The sequence below is a fragment of the Podospora bellae-mahoneyi genome, chromosome 3 (assembly GCF_035222275.1).
Source record: "Podospora bellae-mahoneyi strain CBS 112042 chromosome 3, whole genome shotgun sequence".
Classification (NCBI taxonomy): domain Eukaryota; kingdom Fungi; phylum Ascomycota; class Sordariomycetes; order Sordariales; family Podosporaceae; genus Podospora; species Podospora bellae-mahoneyi.
Window position 1 is genome coordinate 3,450,894 of NC_085882.1, and position 17,308 is coordinate 3,468,201.

General features: G+C 54.1%; 8 protein-coding genes across 8 annotated transcripts; 3 read left to right on the plus strand and 5 right to left on the minus strand.

Moving 5' to 3' along the window:
• Positions 1 to 272: 272 nt before the first annotated feature.
• QC761_310010 (uncharacterized protein) lies at positions 273 to 3,101 on the minus strand. The gene is made up of 8 exons (XM_062878146.1): positions 2,461 to 3,101; positions 2,235 to 2,387; positions 1,971 to 2,176; positions 1,467 to 1,916; positions 1,146 to 1,386; positions 928 to 1,091; positions 805 to 870; positions 273 to 754 (listed from the first exon to the last, which is right to left on the minus strand). The coding sequence occupies exons 1-8, from the start codon at positions 2,500 to 2,502 to the stop codon at positions 448 to 450; spliced, it is 1,629 nt and encodes a 542-aa protein (XP_062733985.1). The 5' UTR covers positions 2,503 to 3,101; the 3' UTR covers positions 273 to 447.
• Positions 2,961 to 4,684, plus strand: QC761_0058610 (uncharacterized protein). Its single transcript, XM_062872545.1, has 2 exons — positions 2,961 to 3,904; positions 3,967 to 4,684. The coding sequence occupies exons 1-2, from the start codon at positions 3,265 to 3,267 to the stop codon at positions 4,638 to 4,640; spliced, it is 1,314 nt and encodes a 437-aa protein (XP_062733986.1). The 5' UTR covers positions 2,961 to 3,264; the 3' UTR covers positions 4,641 to 4,684.
• Positions 4,532 to 5,214, minus strand: QC761_0058620 (uncharacterized protein; the record flags this gene model as incomplete). The annotated part of the gene is made up of 2 exons (XM_062872546.1): positions 4,532 to 5,078; positions 5,135 to 5,214. 2 exons carry the CDS (start codon positions 5,212 to 5,214, stop codon positions 4,532 to 4,534), a joined length of 627 nt encoding a protein of 208 aa, XP_062733987.1.
• A 751-nt stretch (positions 5,215 to 5,965) lies between these two features.
• Positions 5,966 to 6,962, plus strand: QC761_310050 (uncharacterized protein; the record flags this gene model as incomplete). Its single annotated transcript, XM_062878147.1, has 3 exons — positions 5,966 to 5,995; positions 6,047 to 6,075; positions 6,128 to 6,962. 3 exons carry the CDS (start codon positions 5,966 to 5,968, stop codon positions 6,960 to 6,962), a joined length of 894 nt encoding a protein of 297 aa, XP_062733988.1.
• A 183-nt stretch (positions 6,963 to 7,145) lies between these two features.
• Positions 7,146 to 10,235, minus strand: LHS1 (lumenal Hsp70 protein; the record flags this gene model as incomplete). Its single annotated transcript, XM_062878148.1, has 1 exon — positions 7,146 to 10,235. One exon carries the CDS (start codon positions 10,233 to 10,235, stop codon positions 7,146 to 7,148), a length of 3,090 nt encoding a protein of 1,029 aa, XP_062733989.1.
• A 709-nt stretch (positions 10,236 to 10,944) lies between these two features.
• On the minus strand, positions 10,945 to 13,896 carry DBP6 (ATP-dependent RNA helicase dbp6; the record flags this gene model as incomplete). Its single annotated transcript, XM_062878149.1, has 1 exon — positions 10,945 to 13,896. The coding sequence occupies one exon, from the start codon at positions 13,894 to 13,896 to the stop codon at positions 11,206 to 11,208; it is 2,691 nt and encodes an 896-aa protein (XP_062733990.1). The 3' UTR covers positions 10,945 to 11,205.
• A 183-nt stretch (positions 13,897 to 14,079) lies between these two features.
• Positions 14,080 to 16,314, plus strand: SPT14 (Phosphatidylinositol N-acetylglucosaminyltransferase GPI3 subunit). Its single transcript, XM_062878150.1, has 2 exons — positions 14,080 to 14,705; positions 14,758 to 16,314. Exons 1-2 carry the CDS (start codon positions 14,227 to 14,229, stop codon positions 15,716 to 15,718), a joined length of 1,440 nt encoding a protein of 479 aa, XP_062733991.1. The 5' UTR covers positions 14,080 to 14,226; the 3' UTR covers positions 15,719 to 16,314.
• On the minus strand, positions 15,999 to 17,057 carry QC761_310085 (uncharacterized protein; the record flags this gene model as incomplete). The annotated part of the gene is made up of 1 exon (XM_062878151.1): positions 15,999 to 17,057. The coding sequence occupies one exon, from the start codon at positions 17,055 to 17,057 to the stop codon at positions 15,999 to 16,001; it is 1,059 nt and encodes a 352-aa protein (XP_062733992.1).
• Between the last annotated feature and the right edge of the window lie 251 nt (positions 17,058 to 17,308).

Sequence of the window (17,308 nt, forward strand, 5' to 3'; positions counted from 1 at the left end):
TGCATCTTGATTCGTGGGAACTGCGGTGATGTACTTAGGTACTATTGATAGCTGAGCCGCCACTGTGGTTCGCGGTCGACGCAGCCGGACATCAACGCCTTGCGCCAACTTTGGCTTGATACGGTTTTGTGGCTTGTTTCCACAGGAGTCATCACGCATTCATGTTCGATTCAAGGGGTTGGAGTGGCGGCCGCTCTGTCGAAATTCCAATTTCCCGAAAAGAACATGAGTCAGCGATATACAGGGACTAATTACATGAGGGATCTAAAGTCCGTCTCAAAATGATGCTCAGATCGTGGTCGTCTCTCGTGAGTCATTCAAGACTTTTGATTCAAACAACGACCTCCATTTCTAATTATACATTAAGCGCCTTTATCTGTTTAGAATCATCATTCACCGAACCAATTTCTGCACTCTGCCCAATCTCCAACTTTCGGCTCACTCCATTCAGTTCCACTGCCTTGGTGATGGGCCACGATCGTTGTCAAGTGTACTGAAGGGAATGCCACCTTCTATCGTATCATCTTCCCATGTGTGACGCTCCCGTGCCCGCAGGCGGTCTTGGATTGCCGGACTTCCATCCTTTCCAAACTTGAAGATGTTAGCCTGGCTCCAAGCTTTAGCAGCCCGTTTCTCTGTCTCATCTGATCGCATCCATTTCACTGCGAACATGATAGATCTGCCGATCATTAGAATTATAATGGTGCCCGAGAAGCTGTAGCCAAGACCGGCGAAGGCATCCTTCATTTGATTTCTAGTAACTGTCAGTAGCTGTGTCGTCTCTACGCTGGCCATAAAGCTTACCCGAGACGTTCAGACACCGATGCTGTCGTCAATACGGAGAAGCCGTCCGATTCAACAACCTCTTGACTGCATAGCTGTCAGATACAAGTCTTATCCGGTGTAGGTGACTGATTCTTCTCCTACCTCACGAAACACCCAGTCAGAAACATTCCGATGAAACCACTAACGGTGTGTATGAGAAACACTTTGAGCTCGTCATCCGGGAGATATTCAGAAGTGAGGGGTTTCAACATGTACACGACAGCACTTGAGACAATGCCGAATATGGCCGACGTAGAAGCAGGAACCTGGCATTGTTAGCTTAATACAAGATTGTCAAAGCCTTGAGATTCGCCACTAACATAACCGCTTCCTGGCGTGATGGCTACAAGCCCAGCGATAGCCCCATCGCAGAAGTGCACGGCAGTGAGCCTCCTAAACTCGCGCGGCTCATAATCGGCGCTCCTCATGTATATCTGTTTTAGAACCCAGTGAAGGAACACAGTGGTAGTACCGCCTGCACAAGCTGCCACGTGTGTGGCCAAGCATGCAGATACGGCCCGGTTGTTTGCCCCAAGTGCTGAACCCCCATTGAAACCGAACCTGTTGAATGTGTCAGATAGGGTCTGACAAGGGGAAGCTTTGGACTCCGCAAAGAAGAGCTCTGGGGGGGGGCTACATACCAGCCAAACCAAAGTAACCCGGTCCCAAAGATTGCTTGGTTGACGTCGTATACTTCGTAATCCCTTCCTGAAATGATGTCGGCCGGTTTGTACTCTGGGAGCCATGGTGAGGTGTTGAACAACCAGCTTTTGACCCACATGGCCGCTGCCCATGGGATGTTTTCATTGATACGTTTTTTCGTAACACTTGATAGGTGCAAGTAGGCCCTTTGCCACCCGTTGGACTCAAAGAAGTAAAAAATAGACATGGCGGCAACAGCGGCGCCGCTCGCTATGTGCACTGGGGTGCCGCCAGCAAAGTCCATACTGCCCAGTTGGTGAGACCAGCCCTCGCTGTACCAAGACCACCGAGCAATTGGACTGTAGATTACAGCTGACCATACGCTGACGAAAAGTAGGTACCTTGCTGAGTGCATCTTTTGCATTGTGCCTGCGCAGATGAGAGCAGCACTGGTTTAGGGTTAGCAAGTATCAGGTCTTGAACGGGCGATGGCGACGGCCTACGTAAAAGCTGCAAACATGCCCTGAAAGAGGGCAAAGGCTAGCTCTGGAAGATGCTGGACGGATGGTCCTTCACTGGTCGTGACTGATGACCCTTGGTTGGTTGAGTAGACATCGCTCGGCGACATCTGTAGACCATTTGCCGTTGACAGGCTGCCGAACCAAGTGTTTCCAGGAGTAAATGTCAAGGCGTAACCCCATAAGTACCACTGAATGTGTCGAGGTCAGACGACCTGTGAGGTGGGGAACAAATTGGAATTGCCGTACCTGGAAAGATATCATAGCACCAGTGAGCAGGGGCTGTTTGAACAAGGTGATGGCGAACAACCGGCTTCCAAGCCCAGAGTAAACCATAGAGATCGATATAACCATAAGAAAAACAAGAGCTGAGCATATCATCAGCCAAGCGATGTCAGCTTTCTGTTTGAGTCGGTTCGATATACTGATCAGCTTCCAGTCTCAAGGCGGTTTCTGCTCTGGCACAGCAACTTACATCAAAAGTGACATCGGCACGCGTCAAGATCGGAGCTGTCATCCTTTCCAGGTGAATCAGGTCGCCGCCCGTCTAGAATGTCAGCGCATGTGAACAACAGAAAACGAGGGTAAGAAGAGGGCCGCAATTTAATGGGATTTGGACATGATGACAGTCCGAGTCAAGCAAACCGGCCAGAGCAAAGATGTCATCCTTCTCAGAAACGCAGTGACGCGGCAGACGAGAGGACAGCCAGCTCGAGCCTTATGCAAAAGTCTTCCCAACCCGGATCGGGACCCGGGGTGTGAAGGCGTCAAAATACGATGCAGCGGGCGGCAAAGCGGTGGCTTGAGGTGTGATAGTTGCGATAAGGGATTGATTGGCCAGGAGACCGAGACTTCACGACAATATTAGCACAGCCGGCAACCAAACCGGTCCAGCTTTGACCAATTTCCGTTTCCACGAGGTGGGTGGGTGTCTCCTTTCAACCGAGTTTAAGGCGACCACTGCTTGCCCGCATTTCCCTCCTTGAAGAGCTCCGGATCAGAACGGATGAAGAAGGCGGGGGCTGGTGCCACTGCCCACACCGAGATAGGCACCCCCACCAAAATCAAATATGCACGGTATCGGAGGGAGGGGGAGTCCTCTGGACTTTGGTCTGCTCTGGCCCTTCCAAGCTGTGAGGCACATAGGTACCTACCTAGGTAGTGTGGGTGAACAAAAAGCATCGATTCGACCCCTGGAATCCTGTAATGACCAACAGATAACACATCATGTCGCTCTGGCCATTTTCTCGCGATCGTTTTGACAGTGTCATAGATAGAAATGACCGCTCCCGTATGCAGCAGACTCCTCTTCCGACATGACGACAATCATACCGAGCGCCTCATCTCATGGTCTCCCGATGAGGTCACGCGCGTCAAGAAACGCAGCGCTTTCCTCAAGCGGCGCATAGTTTATCTCGAAGTCGACCGCTGGCGGAGACCAGAAGAGATAAGCTTCCAGAGACAGGGCGAACCTTCCCATCCAACATCCCTGACACCAGGTGTTAGTCTCAGCGACTTCAGGGGCTTTCTCCGTGATCTTGCTTCAACAGGGAATATTCCCAACACGTTTGAGCATCTTGTTCCCTTTTGCAAGTGCGCTTGGGTATGCGAATGCCCTCCCGACCCCGCCACCCTGCCCTTACAGATCTTCAGCCGCAAGCGTGGACCAGATGGACGTCGCGATGTTATAGCTTGCAAGTTTGACCCGATTTCGAGTGACGGTCGGCCTTGGGGTCTCACTCGGGAGTGCGAGGTCTACGATGGCGACACCTGCATGTGCAGCGCTGAGCTTGCCAACATATTCCTGTGGTTTGGCTGGGAGCATCATTTCAGAAAGCATTTGAAGTTGGCCATATGGACAGGAAGTAAAGAAAGCGTTGCTATCCTGACGCCCGTTGCGCCGCTCCAGAACCTTCAAGGTAAATACTTTGGGATTCATCTGCCAAAGACATACAACGTTATCTAACGACTCGATATGTAGATATCAGGGATCGTGAGATTCAGTCCATGAAAAGCGATCTTCGTCGATATTTGGACAGCAACCAAAGCGACTACAGGCACTGTGTCAAAGACTCCACCAAAGACGCCATTGAAAGATACCTCGCCAACATGGAGGATTTGCCCGCAAGAGTAGGGCGCACTTTGGAGAAGCTATTCACGGGGAGCGGCGAGATAAACGGCGCCGCTTCGACATCACCGACACGACCCTTCAACGAACACAGGGTTTCGCTCAGCCCTAGTGTGCCAACATCACTGAGTTCCGGGGGCAGCGGCGCCGAAAGTTCTGGGCCTGAATCGGCAAGCGGCTCTCAACCGGATCGTACAAGCTTGTACAACCCAGGGCTCCACGGCTACTACCATCCACATGCCGCCGGCGTTTACTATTCACAACCGGCCAGTGTCAATCTTCCTGACCCATCCCCACCAACCAAGAGCCCTGCGAGGGCTGGATCATTGATCGAGATCTTTAATTTTGCTGGTAAAATATACAAAAACATAGAAAAGAAGGAAGGGAAATCAGATGAATTTGCCTCCAAGGTACTGGCTCATCTTGCCAAGGGGATTGAGGAGAGACAAAAGGAGCTTGAGAACTCAATATGGGCTCTGCGAGAGAGGAATATAAGTGCGTGGAAATATGAGCTCGGGATAGAATAATGGTGGCGTAGCGAGCAGGCGAAAACATGTAAAAGTTTGATCTGGCCCGGCCTGGTTCTGCCATCAAACCGGTGCTCAGCTGCCTTTTGCCGCAAATACCGCATCGCCGTGACCCTCACAGTCTGCCAGTCAATCCTGGAAGTCCCGAGGGCCTTCCCGTCTCCGGCCCGGGCCGACAACGCCTCTCTGACCCACTCCACGCAGTTCCAACCCGGCTGCCCAACCCTAATGGGTACACTCCGCAGTACTTGTTCGAGCCGGACCATGTTCTTGCCTTTGGCGGTACGGATACGGACCAGGATCATGAGGGTGGATGCGGTGCCAGTGTTTTGTTCGCTGTACTCCCACACTCCTGGTCGTGGCTCTTTGGCATGGTATCGTTTCCCGCGAGAAGCATCGGCTTCTCGCTTGGGGCCGGTGATCAGGGCCCAGTGATATCTGGAGGCATTACACTGTTAGCACGAGACCTCCCGAGCGTGGGATAGGCAACTCACCTGTCCTCGCCTCCTGGCATCCTGGCAGCACCTCCTCTGGCATACAATGCCACATACAGACGGGGTTTATTTCGGGCCATTCTCTTGGATAATTTACAAATAAAATTTCTGAGCACAGGAGGCAATGCTGAGAACAATAATGGATATCATCACGGAAACAGAGGTCCGGTGCCTGGTCAATCTATACGCCTCAATCATGGTAAAATGTGTCCATTTCTAGCCCCCCAGGGCTTTTCTTTTGGGCTGGTTTCGAACTTGCAACATGTTGGGCCCTCCAGATCAGCGGTTCGCTGCATATTGTGAAGCCCTTAGCGATGCCCGTTGGGGGCGGAGACAGCATTGGCGGACCCGGCAGTCTGGAAGCGAAAATCATCAACACAGCTGCGGCTGTTGACTGGCCGCGGGTGTTTGAGTTGGCGCTGCTGCTCTTTGTATAGGGGTGCCCTTGTGGTCACATTTCTCTACGATGCTCATTCGTTGGGCGTGTGAATATGAGTAGGTAGACAGCCAATCTGGACAGGACAGCACATGATCCGCCCAGTAAAAGGCAGCCAGATCATGTTGCGGGCGATGGCATGCCTCTTTGCGAGGCTCCAAACGTTGGGATTGGAGGCTTCTTGCTGCGGTAGGCCTCGGGCGGGGTAAAATCCAGCTGTTGACGTCGTGGTGCAGCTATCCGACAACTTCAGATTATAATTCTGGACGACAAGCAAAACAAATGTTCTTCTTCCTTTCTTCTCCCTGAACTTGTCACTTCGACTTCATATTGACCTTTTTGATCGCGAGTTAAACTGCACCAGACGTGCTGCTTCGGCGCCCCTCAACGCAGCCATGGCCCTCCTCCTCGCCCTCTACGTCCTGGTATGCCACCACCCTGACCTTTAATCACCCCAATGCTAACCCTTTTCCCAGCTAATCATCACTCTCACCGGCATCGCCATGTCTGTCCCCCCGTTTCCCCTTTCCCCTCGCCATCACTAACCTTTATCCCAGCTACCAACACCACACAAGCACCACCCTCTCCCTCCCCCTCTCCCCCACCCTCACAATCCTCACCATCCTCCTCCCCCTCCTCTCCCTCCTCACCACCTCCCTAACCTTCTTCTCCTCCTCCCACCCCCGCAAACCCCTCCCCCCCCTTTTATCCAACGCTCTCCAGCTCCTCCTCACCATCATCTTGTCCACCCTGTTCGGCGCCACCCTCACATCCCCCTATCTCCCCTGCACCCTCCAAACAACCTGGCGATCCCTCTGGACATCCCACTCCGCCACCCCCATCCGCACGATTCAAGACTCCCTCTCCTGCTGCGGCTTCAAATCAACCAAGGACATGGCCTGGCCTTTTCCCTCGAGCGGCAACAACGGCGATGTTTCCAGCTGTGAGAAGCAGTTCAACCGGCACACACCCTGCGCTGGACCGTGGGAAGACGCCCTGAACAAAACGACCGGGGTGGAGCTGGGTGTTGTTGTGGTAGCCGGGGTTGTTCAGCTTCTTTCACTGGTGGTGTTTAAAACACAGCGGAGGGGGGGGCAAGGGAGAAAGGTGTGGTTGGCGAGGGTGGTGGAGATTTTTACTGGACAGGACGATGAAGGACAGGGGAGACGGCCGCTTTTGACGGGGGGGAGGAGTCACAGTGAGGAAGGGAGGTATATTGACAGGGGAGTGGAGGAGGAGGAGGAGCAGGGTGGTCACGGAAATGGCAATGGCTATGGAGGGACCTCAAGCTCAGCCCAGACACAAACACAACCAGACGACAATAACAGCCGTGGTGGACCAAGGGTCGAGGTCTCCCATCATGACCCCTGGGCCGGGGCGGAGAGGGTCTAATTCACCAATCCTCAACATCAAAACATCAAAAAGCATGTAAAGATCTAGCTCGATTTGTCCATCTGTACACATTCAACATTTATACATGACTTCTTTGCAATTCGCACCACCCAGCCAAAACTCCATCCATCCATGTAAACCCCCAAAACAACTGAATGATGCATATATTTTTGACGCCCTCCTCTATAGTTCATCATGTCCCCCCTCCTCCTCCTCCTTCTTTTCCACTGGATCCTCAAAGACTGGTTCTTTGGCCTCCTGCTGATTCTCATTCTCCAACTGCTGCTTGTCCAAGAACTCCTTGAGCATCTCGTTCAGCTCCTCCTGGCTCGGCATCTTCCCGTCCTTACCGGGCTGCAGCTTGAGAGTCGGCGCCGCCGGCTTCCCGTTCTTCTGCGTCGACGTCGACTTGGCCTTGGCCGTCTTGGTCTTGCTCTTCGTCTTGGCCTTCTTGGCCTTCTCACGCTTCTCGAAGTTGCGGACGCCCTTCATGGCGAGATCCATGCCCGCCTTGTCGAGCTTCTCTCTGCGGTCGACGAGGTCCTTGACCAACAGGACGGGGTCGTCCGTCTCGCCGAGCTTCTCCTGGGCGATGAGCTTCTCCTCGAGCCAGGCAGAGATGGTGATATAAAGCTCCTCGCTTTCCTTCAGGTCCGCCAGTTCATAGACAGGGGGAACAGGACCGCGGTCCTTGTTGAGGTCCTCCATGCTCGTGGCAGTCTTGGTAGAGCTGCTGGGTTCATCCTCAAGGCCGTCAAAGTCGTCGGCAGACGAGGCAGGGGCTTCGGTGACGGTCGAGCTCTCGGTGCTGGTGGTGGATGAGGAGGCGGAGGCCGAAGCCTGGGCAGAAAGGAACGCCTCGTGCTCGGCAATCTGCTTCTTGATGTCGGCAACAAAGTGCTGGGTGCTGTTGAGGGCGTCCTTGAGATCCTTGATAAGCTCAGGTCTCTTGGCCAACTCTTCGATCCTGTGCTGAACAGGCGTGACAAGCTTCTGGAGGTTGGTCAGGCGCTGCTTGAGCACCTTCTCGGTGGCATCGGCACCATCGCCATACAGCCAGTCACTATCCTCGCTGTTTTGCTTCTCAATCTTGGCCCGCTCCTCGGCGGTCGAGACGCGGACAAACTCCTCATTCTCAACAATGTCCCGGACCTTGTAGGTGTACGACTCGAGCTGGTTCAGCGCCTCCTCGCGCTGTCTCCGAGCGCGATCAGAGGCCTGGAAAGCCTTGAGACGATCCTTGATGGCAGTAAGATCCGCCTTGGAGAGCTGGGGAATGCCAGACTTCTCAAGAGTAAATTTGACTGGGATAACAATTAGTTCCCTTTTCGGTTCGGCAGGCTTTCCGTCGGCAGAAGCAGAAGCAGAGGCAGAGGCAGAGGCAGAAGAGGCGGCAGAAGACGAGGCAGTGGTGCTCGAGGATGAATCGGTCGAGGACGAGGACGCGTCCGCAGACTCGCTCTCGGAATCACCTTCCAGCGGCTTCTGCTCCTTCTTTCCGAAACCAAACAGGTTCTTGACGCCATCGACGATGCCGGCCTTCTCGGCGGTCTCGGTCTCGCACTCGACAGTGACCTTGGTCACGTCCACCTCACCGTCTTCGTTGGTGAGACGGACGCCGACCTTAACCTTGACGTCGGCCTTGTCGCACTTGTGCTTTTCAACAAGCTCGGCGACAGTGGCAGTCAAGTTCTGAGTGGCCAAGACCTTGGTGTCAGCCTCAGCAGACTCAAGAGCCTGGTAAAAGTTGACGGAAAAGTCCTCCTTGTTGGTAAAGGTGAGCTCCTTGGCAGGGGCGCCAAAGTACGAGCTGGCAGTCCAAAGGCGCTGGTGCTTGGGCTTGCCCTCGTCAGTGTTCCACCTCATACCGGCAGGGTACACAGCAGCTTCGGAGATGCGAATCTCCTTGACACGGAAGCTGGGGCTGATCTCGGCAGCCCTGAAGCCAGCACCGAAAACAGCAGCCTCATCAGAGTTGACGTTGGTGCGGAGCTTGTCCGAACCGCCAAGGGCCTTCTCGAGCTGCTTCTGAACAAAAGGAGTGCGGGTAGCACCGCCGTGAAGAATGACAGAGTCAAGATCCTTGACCTCAAGTCCGGCAGCAGTAAGCGCGTTCTGAACGGCGATGCTGACTCTTTCAATCTGAGACGAAGCCATCTCCTCGAAATCGGCGCGGGTAAGCTTGTACTTGAAGTCGATATCATCGTAGAGACCCTCGAAGCTGGTACCGGTAACCTGGTTGGCACTGAGAACGTGCCTGACCTTTTCGGCAGACGTGGTCAGCTTGGCGATGGCGCGGCCGTGGGCAATGACGCTCTCAGCCGTCACGGAAGCCTTCTGAGCCTTGGGAGACTCGACAAACTTGGAGATCATGTCATCAACAATCAAGTAGTTGAGCGCATCACCACCAAGGGTGCGGTCCCAACCACTGCCAAGAACCTGGACTTCCTGAACAGTCTTGTTAAACTTGCCAATGTCCTTGACCGTCCTGCTCTGGAACTTGAGCACAGTAGCTGTGGTGGAGCCAGCACCCATATCGAATACCATATGGTGCTCGGGCTTTCCTCCCTCGTTGACATTGGGGAACTGTCTGCTGGTGGCATAGTTGAGACCCACAGCCAGACCCTCGGTGATGAGCGACAGGACCTTGAGACCAGCGAGGTCAGCGGCCAACTCGATGGCGCGCTTCTCCTCGATGGTATAGAAGGGGGGAATGCTGAAGACGACAGAGCGGACAGAGCTTCCCTTTCCAGCGAGTTCCTCAGCGTTGGCGCGGATAGCCTGGAGCTCCATAGCCAGCAGTTCCTCCACCAGCCATGCCTCCTCTTCCTGTGTAAATGCGCCGGCGCTCTTGAAGGCGGCGGTTCCCTTGACCTTGTGGGCAACCAATTGAAGAGCTGGGTGGCGCTTCGCATATTCCTTCACCTCGGCGGCATCGACGGGGAGACCGAGGAGGGGCTTGAGGTTTGGGAACGAATCGCCAGGGAATCGCGGGGCAAGGGCCATGGCATCAGAGCCATAGGCGCGCTCGGGGTAGGTGCCCTTCTTGGGGCCATTTTGAGAGGGCTTGAAGGTGACGGCCGAGATTTCTTTTCTTCTCGAGTCTTTTGTCAGGACAATCTCGAGGGGGATACCCGGCTTTACCAGGGCGGCCTTGATGTATTCGGTGCCCAGATCGACGCCCAGGACAGCGGAAACGGCAAAGACATGGGAGGAGAAGAGGAAGATGGCAGATAATAATATTGACAACGGCGATAATGTTGGCCGCGCCATGGTGGGCGAGTGTGTGCGTGTGGGTGTCGCCGAAACAACAATCGAGTCGGTGTTGTTATGTTGGTGTTGGTGTTGGTGGTGCTGGTGTTAGGTGGGAAAGTAGAGCTCCAGCCAGCTGTCACCCAAAAGGTACTTGTTCGAGTTCCCCGCCAATTTGGAGCTTGCTGTGGATGAACAGGTAGATTGAATGCACCGCTACGCAAGAGTCAAAGGCAAGCAAGCGGCAGGCGACAGGAGATATCGCAAAGAAAATGGAGCAAAAGTTATAGATGTGGCCTCAACTGAGGAAGAGTCTGATGACCTTCCTTCTTCGTCTCTGGGATCTGGTGTTTCTTGTTCTATCAATCTGTTCCAAAATCCAAAGTGGCTACGCTGTTCACATCTTCTTGACAGCGCCCACAGACCCCTGTCCACTGATGCGACGCCCGAGCTTGGGCGAGCTTTGGCCAATCAGATCATCTCCGCTCACAAGACCAGATCGGTATCTGATTAGCTAATTGCCAAGAGGGTGTCTTGGCATCAAAGAGCAAAGCCTGAAATTCAGTGTTCGAGATTAGCAGAAGGCTGCGTGCAGCATGAAACTAGCATATCTAAGACCGGAGCATCTTCATTCACTCATACTACTCCTTGACCACATGTCCCTTTTCAGCGCTTGACCGGAGGGTTTGCCGGGCCGGCGCCGTGAAGTGGGGCCGTTGAGCCGGCGAATGCGGCAGATGTCCCGGGACGTCTCATTACGTACAGATACCACAATGTTACGTTTCGGTCGTTTCGTCGACCAGCGGTCGTCTTTCCATGATTGGAATGCTCTAGAATCTAGACTTATCATCTATGTACAGCCATTGCAACTACCCTCCAAGGCTTTGGACAGTGCAGAATTAGGTTTGTACAAGTTAAGCAAGGCTGGCATTAGATCTTCCTTCACCCATTGCTGCCGTTGACAGCCCATCACGATATACTTCAACTAATGTCACCTCCCCTCCTTCTTACCCTTCTTCCCCCTCGAAAATGTAGCCTCCTGCTGCAACTGCGCCAAAGCCCTCTCATAAGCCTGCACCCTCTCCTCACTGAAATCCTCCACCTTGGCACCCTCCTCCTTCTCCCCAACCCCCTTCTCCTCCTTTTGGTCCAGACGGACCCTCTCAACCGGCGTGGTGCGCAAGATATTCGTAGAAGCTCCCTCTCCTTCACCAGCAAAATCCCTCCAGAACCGTCTAGCCTCGGAATGCTCCAACAATGTCCAAGCCGCACCTGCCCTGCCAGCACGGGCCGTCCTACCCACACGGTGGACGTAGGCTGTTTCGCTGATGGGGAGGTCGTAGTTGATGACGTGCTCCAGGTTTGGTAGATCGAGACCACGCGAGGCAATGTCGGAGGCGACAAGAATGCGGAGCTTGGCCTGCGTGAAGGCTCGTAAGGTCTGCGTGCGACGGATGGTTTTGGTGGTTGAGGTGAGGGTGCCAATGAGATGCGCCAATCCAGGTACCAAAATGGCCAAGAGGCGAGAAAGCCGGAGAGCGGCTTCGTTGGATTTGGTGAAGATGAGGGCAGAGCTGGCGAATTTGCCCTTGGTAGCCGGTGCCTTGGCTTTTGGTTTTGGCTCATCAGCTTCAGACTCCGAGGATGAATCAGAGTCGGAAGAGCTGGAACCAGAGTCGGAACCAGAGTCAGAGCCAGAGTCGGAATCAGAATCAGAATCAGAATCAGAGTCTGAGTCTGAGCCTGAAGAGGAATTTGATTCCGAACAAGAATCCGAGTCACTGCTCTCGGATGCAGATGCTGTCTCTTCCTCCGCAACTTTCTCAACCAGGGGCACAGCGGCCAAAAGCTCGCTCTGAAGCAAGTCGACCAAGTACAGCGGCTTAAGACTTGGCTCGCGGACCTTGATGGCATACTCCTTGAGCAGAGGCGGCAACGACTGATCGCCAGCCTTGGTGCCTTCCAGCACAACCAGTTTTGGCCTTGAAAGCTTCAGCAGATTCAACATGCTGATATCGTGCGTCATGGTGGCACTCAGTATGACCTTTCGCACACCCTTCTTGTTGGACTTTGGGAACACCCGCCGTGATGGTCTTCGTTCCACGCTCAGCTTGTCCAATACCAGATTCAGCCACTGCTGAAAGTCCTGCGCCAGCAGTTTGTCGGCTTCATCGACCACTAACCAACGAACGTAGTCCAGTGTAAATCCCGGTGTCTGCTTGATATGCTCCACCAGACGACCAGGCGTGCAGATAAGCACATCAACCTTGGAGGCATAGTCCTCAGGGTTGATAGTTTCGCTAGCAGTCCAACTTGACAACGCCTCCATCGAGTGGGCATCTTCCGCCGCGCCATATCTCGCCTTCTTTTCCACAATCGCCGATTGCTCCTCCTTGAACACCTTGTTACCCACAGCTGTCCCAATCTTGACTCGTTTCCCGCCATTTGAAGCAAAAGCAGCACCGCATGCCTCACACGTTTGCTGTACCTGCTGAACAAGATCTCTAGTCGGCAGCACAATCAACGCTCTGAGATTCGTGATCCGGCCATAGCTAATGTCCTGAATCATCGGCAAAACATATGACAACGTCTTTCCTGAACCAGTAGGAGCAGCCACCACCACATCTCCTTGTCTGTCGGGATTTGGCAACAGTAACGGCAACACGGCAGTCTGCACCGCGAAAGCCTCCTTGAACCCCTTGGACTGAAGAACCTTGGCTGGCTCGGCAGCAATCTTCAACTCCTCAAACGATTTCGTCGTACTTTCTGTAACTCGAATTGGCGAGGCAATCCATTGCGGCAATGTTTCGTACGTCAATTTCGACTCGTCAAAAGCGACTGGTGCTGGCTGAGGGATCGGCTCGAGGCCGTGCTCCACGACTGGCTCCTCCTCTTGCTCTGGCTCGGCACCATCGACATCCATCTTGTCCTCGTCATCTTCAGGAGCCTGCGCCTGGAGAGCTTTTGCGACCTTCTCAAACACGGATTTATGCCTGCTCCGAACCGCATCATCGTCCTCTTCTGGTTCCTCGGCTTTTGGCTTCTTCTTCTTTTCTCGTTTTGGTTTCCGCTTGTATTGTTGTTCTTCGTTGGCGATATTCTCGGTTGACTCCGCTTCCTCGGCGACAGTTGGAGTGTCCTCCTCTTTGTCTTCTTGCTCTTCCTCCTCTACCCTCCTCCGCTTCTTGGGCTTTTCCTCTACCTCCCCCTCGTCGCCCTTGGACTCTTTGTTCTTTTTGCTCTTTGACTCCTTGGGTGTCTTTTCCTCCTCTTCGGTAGCCACTTTGGGTGTGTCGTCTACTGGGCCCGAGCTTGGCGCGCTGGGAGCTGGGGGCTCGTCATCGCCGAATACAATCTTGGTTGGCTGTGCTGTAGCGTCGATGCGCTTGGCGTATGGTTGAAGCCATGACGACGTCTGTACTGGCACAGGGGCAGGCTCTGCATATTCTGACCCTTGCGGCAGTGGCTCTGGCTCTGGATCTCGGTAGACGGGCGGTGGCCGCACAGGTATGTCAGATGGATGCGACGCCTTTGGTTTTGGTGGGGGAATGTATCTGTTGTACATGTTGGAGTATTTAAAATCGCAAATGTCATTAAAATGGTTCGCGATGTCAGAAAAGAGCTGGAGAATCAGATTCTTGTTTGGCTGCAAATCGGAGACGGGCGCAAAGAAAGTCGACATCCAAGCTCTCAGTCGAGCTCTGCGCAATTGGCAGTGGAGTCCCAACTTTTTTCTGGGGCTCGTCCAATTGCCAGCATTGACCGCTCTCGCTATCCCTGCTTATCGCTTATCGAGCCGTTCGAGGGTGGATCTACCCGTTCTTGGCAGCTCTCCCAAACACCGTCGCAGGCCAACGCGTGCGCCATCCAATCACTGGTGTCCCCTGAAGGGGCATTGGATGAAGCCATCTCACCCTCACTCACGACACTCACTCTTGTCTTCATGACAGCTCCATAACACTATCCTCAACTCACAAAAAATGACAGGGATCTCACACTCCCCCCATCCAAAATGGCGCCTACATACAACATCGCCATGGTCAGCGATTTCTTCTACCCGCAACCAGGCGGCGTAGAGAGCCACATCTACCAGCTCTCAACCAAGCTCATGGACAGGGGCCACAAAGTCATCATCATCACCCACGCCTACGAAGGCCGCACCGGAGTCCGCTATCTCACCAACGGCCTCAAGGTCTACCACGTTCCCTTCCTCGTCATCTTCCGCTCTGCCACCTTCCCGACCGTCTTCTCCTTCTTCCCCATCTTCCGCAACATCGTGCTCCGCGAGCGCATCGACATTGTCCACGGTCACGCCAGTCTAAGCAACTTTTGCCATGAAGCCATCCTCCACGCTAGAACCATGGGTCTTCGGACTGTGTTTACCGATCATTCACTGTTTGGCTTTGCGGATGCAGCCAGTATCCTCACCAACAAGTTGCTAAAATTCACTCTGAGTGATGTAGATCATGTCATTTGCGTGAGCCACACCTGGTAAACCCCCCTTTTCACCCCTTTTCTCACCCTCACGACTTACCCCCAACAGCAAAGAAAACACCGTCCTTCGCGCCTCCCTCGACCCCCTAATGGTCTCGGTCATCCCCAACGCCGTTGTAGCCGAAAACTTCAAACCCCTCTCCCCCTCTGAAAACCCCTCCTACCCACCCCCGGCCCGCCCTTTAGGTCCCCACGACATCATCACCATCGTGGTCATCTCCCGCCTCTTTTACAACAAGGGCACCGACCTCCTCACCGCCGCCATCCCCCGCATCCTCGAAAACCACCCCAACACCCGCTTCATCATCGCCGGCTCCGGGCCCAAATCTATTGATCTAGAGCAAATGATTGAGCAGAATGTCCTCCAGGACAGGGTGGAGATGCTCGGTCCGATTCGTCATGAAGAGGTGAGGGACGTGATGGTACGAGGACACATCTATCTCCATCCGTCACTGACGGAGGCGTTTGGGACGGTGATTGTGGAAGCGGCAAGTTGCGGGTTGTATGTAGTCTGCACGCAGGTCGGTGGGATCCCGGAGGTCTTGCCGAGTCACATGACGGTGTTTGCCAAGCCGGAGGAGGACGACCTGGTGGCTGCCACGGGGAGGGCGATCGCCTCGATGAGGGCGAACAAAGTCCGCACAGAGTTGTTTCACGAGCAGGTGAGGGAGATGTACAGCTGGGAGAATGTCGCGGTGAGGACGGAGAGGGTGTATAACGGTATCTGCGGCGCGATTTCGGAGGGAGAGTTTTATGGGTATTATGAGGGGGATAATGCGAATAATAGCTGGAGCGCGACGAGGGGGCGGTCGGGGGTGCAGAGTTTTGCGTTGATTGATCGGCTGAAGCGGTATTACGGGTGCGGGATCTGGGCGGGGAAGCTGTTTTGCTTGTGTGTGATTGTGGATTATTTGCTGTTTTTGTTTTTGGAGCTGTGGTTTCCGAGAGAGGTGATTGATGTTTGTCCGGATTGGCCGAGGAAGAAGAGGAAGGATTTGAGTAGGGAGTAGGGGAGTTTTTTGTTTTGTTTTTTTCTGGTCAAGCAGGTGTTTTTGGTGGGATGGGTTTGTGTATTTTATGTGGAATTTGGTATAGAATAATAACACCCCAGTAGGAATAGGATTCTCGTCATGTTTGCCGACTAGGTATGCAAGGCAAGTATGAATCCCCCTTCTTTGCACCAACACTATCGTGTATGCTAACATTTTCTGTAGATGGTCAAGAAGGAAGGGAGAGAAAAAAAAAACACCATGGGTATCATCTTCACTCTCCCCACCTCAACCACTCCCCCTATTGCTGCCTAAAACCATGCCCGCCCCCCATCCCGTACGGCCTCAACATGCTCAGGCTCTGCATAATCACCCCCAGCTCCGCCCTCTCCTCCTCGTCCCAGTACATCTGCCCCTTCGCGATGCTGTTCTGCCAGTCCCCGACCATGTTCTGGATATCCCTCAGCAAGTCGTCCGCCTGTGCCATGTTCTCGATCGTCTTTGGGTGCGTCGACCAGTGGGACTCCTGCGCGGACCAGATCTTCATCCGGAGCTTGAACAAGGCGCGGAGGAGCTTGATGCACCGCTGGACCTCGACGGGAGAGGCTTTGGCCTGCTTGGAAAAGTCGCTCGGTTTGGGGAGCGAGTTGTTGACGGGTTGGGGCTGGGGTTGGGTTTTCCTGATGGTAAAAGGGCGAGGCGGTGGTGGTTTGGAGTCTTGTTGCTGTTGCGGAGGCTGTGGGGGGAAGTTGTTGTAGCCGCGGTTGGAGGCGCCGAGGCTGTCGCTGCTGTATCTGGTGTCGGGGGTGCTCACGCCTCCGCCGTAGGAGCTGGGGTTGCTGCTGCCGCTGGTGTAGATGTTGGTCAGGCTGTTGTGTTGACTGTTTGGTGTCGGGGGGGTTCCGGGGGGGATCGGGTGGTTCTGGTATTGGTTTGGCCCGAGAAGCTGATTGAAGCTTTGCGTTGGGGGTGCATACGAAGATGGGGCAGGCTGGTACTGAACGGGGACCGGAGGAGCAGAGTATTGCACCGGTGTCGGTGCCGGGCGGCCGTATCCCAGGTCGTATTGCGATGCTGCTGGAGGAGCGGGATTTTGAGGGGGAGGGCGATATGGCAGGAACCCGCCGTTGTTGTCTTCCTCGATGGGGCCGAGGTTATTGCGGCCGGGAAGAGCCCCTGAGTATCGAGATGAGACAGACATGGAAGAATACCTCTGCGAATTCATGCCTGCGTTTCTCGGAGCCGATTTGTTGTAGTCCGCCCCATAAGGGTTATCATTGTTCGGGGCTGCTTGGGAGGATGCTTTGAGAGAGCTCATGCTCTTTCGGCGATCAAGCCATCCTTTGACACGGCTGGCCATGGTTGATGATCTTTACAGATGGTACAGAAAAGAATAGTACAATACAGCAAAGGCAATGACTGAGGTCTGTCCAAAGGGGCAACAAGGAGGAGGTTATGCAAGATTGTATTTCTGACTCTGAGTTCAAGTTCCAGTCAGAGGAGCCAAAGAGTAAAGAGGATACTGGGGGCAAGTGCAAGGTGAGGAAAAGACGAGGACTTGATGGCCGCCGAGGCACACCAGGGGACTTTTGGTGGCCAAGCAGCCCATCC

What these genes read in the sequence shown, in the direction of transcription:
- QC761_310010 (XM_062878146.1), bottom strand. Translation starts at nt 2,502, where the DNA reads ATGACAGCTCCGATCTTGACGCGTGCCGATGTCACTTTTGAT. An exon ending in GGGTTACTTTGGTTTGGCTG is followed by an intron (nt 1,387 to 1,466) that starts GTATGTAGCCCC and finishes CACATTCAACAG; the next exon opens with GTTCGGTTTCAATGGGGGTT. An exon ending in TCGGTGTCTGAACGTCTCGG is followed by an intron (nt 755 to 804) that starts GTAAGCTTTATG and finishes GACAGTTACTAG; the next exon opens with AAATCAAATGAAGGATGCCT.
- QC761_0058610 (XM_062872545.1), top strand. Translation starts at nt 3,265, where the DNA reads ATGACCGCTCCCGTATGCAGCAGACTCCTCTTCCGACATGACGACAAT. An exon ending in GCCGCTCCAGAACCTTCAAG is followed by an intron (nt 3,905 to 3,966) that starts GTAAATACTTTG and finishes CTCGATATGTAG; the next exon opens with ATATCAGGGATCGTGAGATT.
- SPT14 (XM_062878150.1), top strand. Translation starts at nt 14,227, where the DNA reads ATGGCGCCTACATACAACATCGCCATGGTCAGCGATTTCTTCTACCCG. An exon ending in ATTTGCGTGAGCCACACCTG is followed by an intron (nt 14,706 to 14,757) that starts GTAAACCCCCCT and finishes TACCCCCAACAG; the next exon opens with CAAAGAAAACACCGTCCTTC.